General features: G+C 45.4%; 1 protein-coding gene across 1 annotated transcript; it reads right to left on the reverse strand.

Annotated features, from left to right (window-relative positions):
- Positions 1-272: 272 nt before the first annotated feature.
- LOC119391326 (cuticle protein 65-like) lies at positions 273-848 on the reverse strand. The gene has a single exon (XM_037659008.1). It carries the CDS (start codon positions 846-848, stop codon positions 273-275), a length of 576 nt encoding a protein of 191 aa, XP_037514936.1.
- Between the last annotated feature and the right edge of the window lie 6,694 nt (positions 849-7,542).

The following is a 7,542-nucleotide window of genomic DNA, read 5'->3' on the forward strand; positions in this document are numbered from 1 at the left end:
GCTGCTCGCGCCTTGAGAATGCTAATGTTAATGAGTAGTATGTATGATTCTTCGTCCAAGCCCTTCAAAAGCCCTATATTAGGCTTTTAGTAACGCAGGAACCCTAGCTTGCAACAGCATAATGTGAGGTAAATATATGCAGAAAAAAAACTCGTTTTAATCGCTACCGTGCAAACGCTAACGTGTGTTATTGCCGAGTTGATGTTTACGAATGCACTCTCTTACGAAAGCTGAGATATGTCCCAAATGATAAAGGGGTCACTATGTTTCTTTTAGAATTTCAGAAGATAAAAAGAACGTTCATACGTACACTTCTTGACAGGGGTCACATAGCTGACACCGTTCAGTCCATAGCCGTAGTTGAGCCCGTATGGCATGAGACCGTGGGCGTAGCCATAGCCCAGCGGGTGGTAGCCGTACGGATGGCCGTAGGTGTACCGGGTTGGGTAGTAACCGTATCCATAGGCGGGAACCCCATGGACAACTCCGGAAACGGTGCTCGGCACTGATGCGTGGACAGTGTGGACAGCAGGCGTGTACGTAGACACCTTGGCGACGGTTTGTGGCACTACTGGGTGTGTGGTGCGGTAGCTGGTTACCCGGGTGGCTTTGGACACGGCCGGTGTGTGGTGGACGGTGGTGGACAGAGCTGGGGCGGGGGCCGCGACGTAAGCCGTCGGTGCAGCGTAAACCTTGGTGTACTCGGGCACGGCTTGATAGCCGGCTACAGGTACGAATCCTGCGGAGGCGCTGGTGGCCAGGGCCACAAGGAAGGAGGCGTAGATCTGCGCGAAGTGGGCATACGGACCACGTTTACAACTGCCTAAGTAGAGCTTTTCGGTACACATTGTTGGTGGAAATATAGGGCTTTGCGAAAGAGGCACTGATGCATCTGTCTGTCGTATGAGGGCTTCTTTTGCGTTCATTAAGAAGAACGTTGAAGCAGTGCGAACTCAGGAAATATAAGGAGGCTAAACAGAGTCTGACTATTGCACGCAGTGTGCTCTAGGACTAAGAAAGACGCGTTTTTCCGTCGGTAGACGTCTTCGTTTGGCAAGGTTCACGTCTCAATTGTGGAAATTTGCCCAATTAAGTAATGCTCAAGTACATAATTACATCGGGTGTAATATAGTACTAGACTGCCAAGCAAACCCTAGACAAGTAGTCGTAACGAAATAATAAGATGTACTAATATCTCGAAACCGGCACTCTTAATGACGGCACTGTTTATCATTATTTTATAAGTCCTCCAATAGATCTGTAGTTTACGCACAAGAATGTTTCAGAGGAACTTCACTGGAACGAAAAGCACTTCGATATTTTCTTAAATAAACGTTCTCAAGCGAACACAATGAAAGAATCCTTACAGCAATCATTTTGCAGGGATGCTTTGCTGGCTTCTCTCGAGGATGTTTCTTCGAGTGACGGTACTGAGGCCCAAGCTGTCTTATATAGAAGACAGCTAGCAAGCTGAGCACGGTTCCAGAGGTCGGGTTCACGCCTTCCCTCTACGAACGTCACAAGACAAAAAAAAAAAGGAGAACAAAAACCTCTAGCAGGCTAACCGCTTTCGTGAGGCCACGGAGGCCAGCGCAACCCTTTGCTCTCGCGAAACATTTAACGATTCAATGAGTCGGTATTTATGTTGACGGCTGCAGATGATCTCATTTACTTTATTTTGAAAGCAAAGTTCGGTAACCCAAGGCTCGTCAACACAGGAGGCAATGAGCACGGACTGAAGCGCCGGCACCAACAAGCCGCCGCAGTAAAAGTAAACCACGTCAAATAGCTGACAGCTATATTTGATGACCGAAGAGAATATTCCTGACAGCACGAAAACCGCCTTTCCCACGAATTCTGCTGCGAGATGCTTCAAGATTGCTATCTTTGAGAAAAGCGCACTACTCAGCGGGGAGTATCTGATGGCTTCTCGTATCTAGCGTAGCATCTTCTGTCGGATTGCATTTCTTTAAGTTCGACATGCTCTTGAACGTTTATGCAGGCGCCGTCGGCCGTTCCATCGTACAATGGATGTTGATTGCTTTGAGCTTGTCTAGCTTAAGGCCGAAAATGTCGCGTGCACACGTCGAAGTCAAGAAGTGTAGATGCCTGACGGTAGTTATTTCGACTTGGGCGAATACTTTATGAGAGATTTGGGGCGAATCAAGGTTAGCTTAAATATATGCACGCTCTCGTGCCTGATCTGTTAGATGTGTAGATGTCATTCAATTGACCTCGCATCTGGACTCGCTACGCAGATATGTGGGCGAACCAGCAGGGAACACAAGAGTGTGGAAAGATTTTGGGCCACTTGTGTATTTTGGATTGTTACTGTAAGGGAAATTTACTAAGAAATCAAGGTTCAAGCAAACTTGAAGTTTGCTGAATAGATGAAAACCGCCCGGCCACGGTGGTCTAGTGGTTATGGGGCTGGACAGCTGTCCCGAAGTACGCGGGATCGAATCCCGGCCGCGGCGGCGGCATTTTCGATGGAGGCGAAAATGTTTGAGGATTGTCTACTTAGATTTAGGTGCACGTTAAAGATCCCCTGGTGGTCGAAATTTCCGGAATCCTCCACTACGGCGTCCCTCATAATCATATCGTGGTTTTGGGACGTTGAACCCCAGATATTAATTAAAATAATTGAATAGATGAAAACCATCAGCCCACACGTCAATAACTACTGCTTTTGTTGGCAACGACAGAATAACTCTCTCTCGCTCGATATATATATACGTATACGGGTCATTCCATGCCAGGTGTCCTAGCCGTGGCGCTCGGACATCGGAGATTTTGGTGGTAAAATTGATGCATTTTCGTGCACCGCATTGAGTATTCTGGTAAAATATTGTAGCGCGAAAAGTTTTCACGATCGTGGCACCCCCTCACAGTTCGCTAGCTTTTGTGAAACTGTGCGTAATAGCAAAATGTATATAAAATCCATTTTTCCGTGTTGAGCTTCGAAACTGCGCTTGCACTACTACAAAGGTTCTGTTTAGCTGTCCTATTTAAGAATTTCGAAAATTTTGTGTTTCGCTGGCAGCTACATATTTTCAAAAACAACAATAATCTTAAAAGTTCGTGATTATGTCTTCAAGTGACTTGCCCTCTCCCTAACGATTCTTAACATTAGTATGGTTTTCAGGAAAGTGTATTTTCGTACAAAAATGTTTAGGGGTGAAATACACTTAAAATCTTCCCGAAAAAAATGAAATCAGAGAAAATATGCGATTTGTTGCATATCTGGCCGCATTTTTTGCACAGATGAGGTCCAAGTGAAAATCCTCGTGATATGGGGCTTGATAGAGGACTTCATTGCTAAATAGTGGAGAAAGTCTAATCAAAGAATGTTTTGCTTTATATAAGGAAATAATTTTTGAAGTTGGCCCTTAAAAAAAGTTGCGTGATTACTTTATGTCTGAACTGTACTAAACAGCGGTATCTGTACCTACCACTACACACTTCTTTCATTGTACAGTGTAATATATTTTTTAAATAGTTGTGCAAAAAAAATGTTTCGATATAAACCTGTTCACAGCAAACATGTTTTAAGGTACGTATCATGATCCGACATCATTTTTTAGTATGCTTACCTTTCCGTTTATGTATGCACGTGTAACAGTGTATGTATGTATGTCTTATGTTTACTAGTATTCTATGTCTTTACTTAGTTTTTTTTTCTACTTTAAATATCCTTTGTTCATTAAGTACCCTATGTTGCCTATAAATGTACGTGTACGCTGCCTTGTGTATGGGCCCCCAGGCACCTTCAAGCTGCATTTCGCCGCTTTTCGCCTGGGGTGACCCCCAACTTTACGTTGGAAATAAATTTGCTTGATTCTTGATTCTTGATAAAACGCACCCTGCATTTCGTTTTGTTGCCACTTCGCCGCAAGCGTCTGCAGCTCCCAACGGGTATGTGCTACAGAAAGTACTCACCTTCGGGCCACTAAAAATGAAGAAGCGGTCTGTAACTAGAATATTCAGCGATTGCTAAAGTCGTGCGCTCTGCGGAAGATAGATAGATAGATAGATAGATAGATAGATAGATAGATAGATAGATAGATAGATAGATAGATAGATAGATAGATAGATAGATAGATAGATAGATAGATAGATAGATAGATAGATAGATAGATAGTGCAGGCAGAGGAAAGAAGTGCAAACGTTCGGTGCTGCATTCAAGATAGTCACAGCGTTTCCCAGGATACTAATTGTGCAACATGTGCAAAAAGGCTGAGCTGGTAAATTCACTACCCCGTGAAGGCCGTTGTATAATGGGTCTTGTAGCGGCAATTTTAAGCGAAACAAGACATACCACAATATTTGCCTAATTATGGTTGATGAACCCTCAAGTACACATAATCAAAAGTACTCGTAATCTCAGTCGTTTGCAGTTCTGCAGGCGTAAGTCTCAGATCTCTGTTTCAAGTTTGCGTTGCGTAGTAGGGAAAGGTATCACGTAAGTGTGGGCAATGCGTACACTTTGTTTTTTAAGAGCGGAGCCGTTTACTTACGGAGTAACTCCATGTGGCGTCCACAGTACCTCTGGCGGGTATGGGTCACAGGAATTGGACAAACCCTACTACAGAGTACAGCAGGCGCTAAGGGAAGCAAAGACAGCGGAGAGAGCGGAGCAAAAGAGAGCGGTGGGGAAAGAGGGCGGAGCCTGGACTGGGAGAGAGTAAAGCCTAGTAAAACGAGGAGTGCTGAGGCAAGGAACCGGGAGGGTGGAGGGAGGTGATCGTTAAGCAAGAACACTGTTCAGCGAAGTGGAGAGGAGGAAGGCAAGGAGTAGGAGAGGAGATCAGAAGAGGAGAAGAATTAAATAAAACGAAGAAAAATTTTTTGGCGAGGCGGGGTTCAAACCCGAAAACCGACGGTCCGATGGCGGGCGTCGTAACCACCAGTCTACCAAGCGTTTTTTTTTTTATTTATTACCTATAGTCTTCAATTTCAGGTCAAAAACATATATTCCCATCGCAGAAAATACAAAAAACACTCATAACAATGATCATGTTATCTAGAAAGGTCCACCTGTCAACGGCGAACTAAAACCACATCGGAAGCACACTTGCGGCTTAAAGATTGTCAGAAACGACAGCAAGTAAAGCAAGGAGGTTTAAAAACGCTTGAATAAAACCAGCTTATCTAACATATTCATCTCTATATTGGTGGTTCTTCCTGAACTCGATAGGTTTCTCTTGTATGTACTGCATATTCGATGAAACAGCTGATCCAGAAGCGCGTTTCACGACTAGGCTATCCAGTCACGGTAGTAGAACAAGCATTTATAGGAACCATATGGTTACACTGCTAAGTGCCTGAGAACGAGAGATAGATAAAGAGAGAGAAAGAGAGAAACAAGGAGATTGAGACGGAAATAAAAGGAGAGAAAGAGAGAGAAACACAGGATAGCATAGCCATGTGTAGTATAATATAGCTAGGAGGTGGGAAAGGGAAGTGAATGTGAGGAGGATGGAAATGAGAAGGTAGAAGGTAAGGCATAGAATAGCCATGTCTACTACAGTATAGCGAAGGGGTGGGAAAGGGAAGTGAGGATCAGGAGGAGTGATTGGAAGGTGAGGTGGACGGAAGGACACCATTTCCGCTGGAGGAGGGGAAGGACACTATTTCCGCTGTTTCCAGTCTTCGCTCTATTAGCGCATAGCTGCCCAATTTTTTCAGTGTTCGTGTGAGAAAAAAAAGAAAAACGTAAGGCAGCTCCACCACTGTGAAATCCGAGGGAGTGCGTAGCACGAGCACACAGCGATTCGCATTCGCAGAGTTCGCACTGCTCCGTTTACCAAAGCGTGGATGACATCATCATTTGAGGTAAGCATGTAGGGTTTCCCCGGCACAACTAGAATTTTTTTAGGGAAATGCGCAAACTCGGTATGCGACATGTGTGCCACTTTTTTGCTCCGCTTTGTCGACTTCCTGATTGTTACGGCAGTTGAGATACACGTAGTCTTTAGGGAGTTCCGTCAGGTTGTTTGCCCCATCATATCTAGGCGACGCAGCGCCGGCGAAGCGTAGGGGGAGGGGAATTTGCTTGCTTGGCGAGGTGGTTGCGCCCCCTTTTGCGCGGCCACGGAGTCAGCCGCAGGTTTTCGAAACATAGCGATTTTTAGTTAAATATTGCGATTACTTCTTGGTTGTTTCATATTATTTTAGACCTTGTTCATTCAGTTTAACCCGGTTTTGAGCATTGCTAGCATTGTTGGGGCCTGTATAAACGCTTTACTGTGACCATGATCACGCCACATGATATGCATTGATAGACAAAAAGTCGGGCCCCTAAAGGGCTCCGCACTTAAAAAATTAAGAAAATCCGTTTGCGCACCAGCTGAGCGTCGACTTAGTCTTTGCGATGTTTATGTTTGCGAGGTGTCGTACTTCGACACCTGCTTTTTTCAGGCGGAGTGGCAGAAAAAGGGCATGTGCTCCCCCACCCCTCCCCCTCCTACCCTCTAGCTCAGTGTCCCCCCACCCCTCTCCCTCCTACCATATGCAAGTGGTGCAAGCTCAAACTTGCTTTGACAAGAACTGACCGAGTATATAACGTTAGGCCATGCCGGTTTGTTTGTATTCCGAATCCGCCGTTAGCTGTTTTGATTGGTTGAAATATGCGTTCTGCCCTCAGCACCTGCGTGTAACGCGATGCGAAGAATGCCGTGAGAACAATCCATCATGTACTGACGACTCCTACACGAATACGTGGAATAGAGAACAATACGTTATTTTGAATACTACGTCTTTCTGGCCGTTCGTCATTCGCTATTTGTCAGAAATTTTAGGTTTGCGCTAAAATCACCAGAGTACCAGGCGACGTCATCAATCTTTGAAAACTCACGACGAGAAGATGATGTGCGCACGGTGAACAGTGCATCGTTATGCCGAAGAATGCTTAACTTCATAATAACAGGACAGTGCCTGGTTCTGAATGAAACGCAAGGTGGCTGCCCGCCGAATACTTACTTTGGCAGCGGCTACTGATAGCCGCTGGCGAGTTGGACTGATATCCGTAGCATTAATATATTCAGTAGCAGTGGAATGCTGTCCAGCCGTTTGTCAGCGTATGCGAAAAGGCTCTGCGAGCTCTACTTACCCAAAAGATGGAAATACACCTTAAGAAGAGGCAGAAGTATTCGCACTGGGTGGGAAGTCTCCTTAACCCAGGACGCCCCTGACACCCTGCGGGTCGATCAAGTTGCGTAGGGTTTCCAGATAAAATCTTGAAGCTTGGATCGTTCACTGTTCTTCAGTGGGTGTGTTGCTTAACGTCGTGTTGCAAGCATCCGCGATCGTTACAAGTCACCGTGTGATAAGCGAGGTGGAGCATACTATTCGGACGCTAAGGCGGAAGCTCTCCATAATGTTCTTCTTAGCTCTCAGCTGCACTCAATACTGCTGCCCGCTGATGGACACGAAGCAGCTGGAGCAGCGGTGATGCAGCTCGTTCTCGAAGAAAAAATAAATAAAAATATGCAGCTAGTTACACGCCGTGAAAACCGTCGGACAGCGAAGCTGTACCGACAA

This window comes from Rhipicephalus sanguineus, chromosome 4 (assembly GCF_013339695.2).
Source record: "Rhipicephalus sanguineus isolate Rsan-2018 chromosome 4, BIME_Rsan_1.4, whole genome shotgun sequence".
Taxonomy (NCBI): Eukaryota; Metazoa; Arthropoda; class Arachnida; order Ixodida; family Ixodidae; genus Rhipicephalus; species Rhipicephalus sanguineus.

Coding starts and splice junctions, on each gene's coding strand:
- LOC119391326 (XM_037659008.1), bottom strand. CDS start 848: ATGTGTACCGAAAAGCTCTACTTAGGCAGTTGTAAACGTGGTCCGTAT.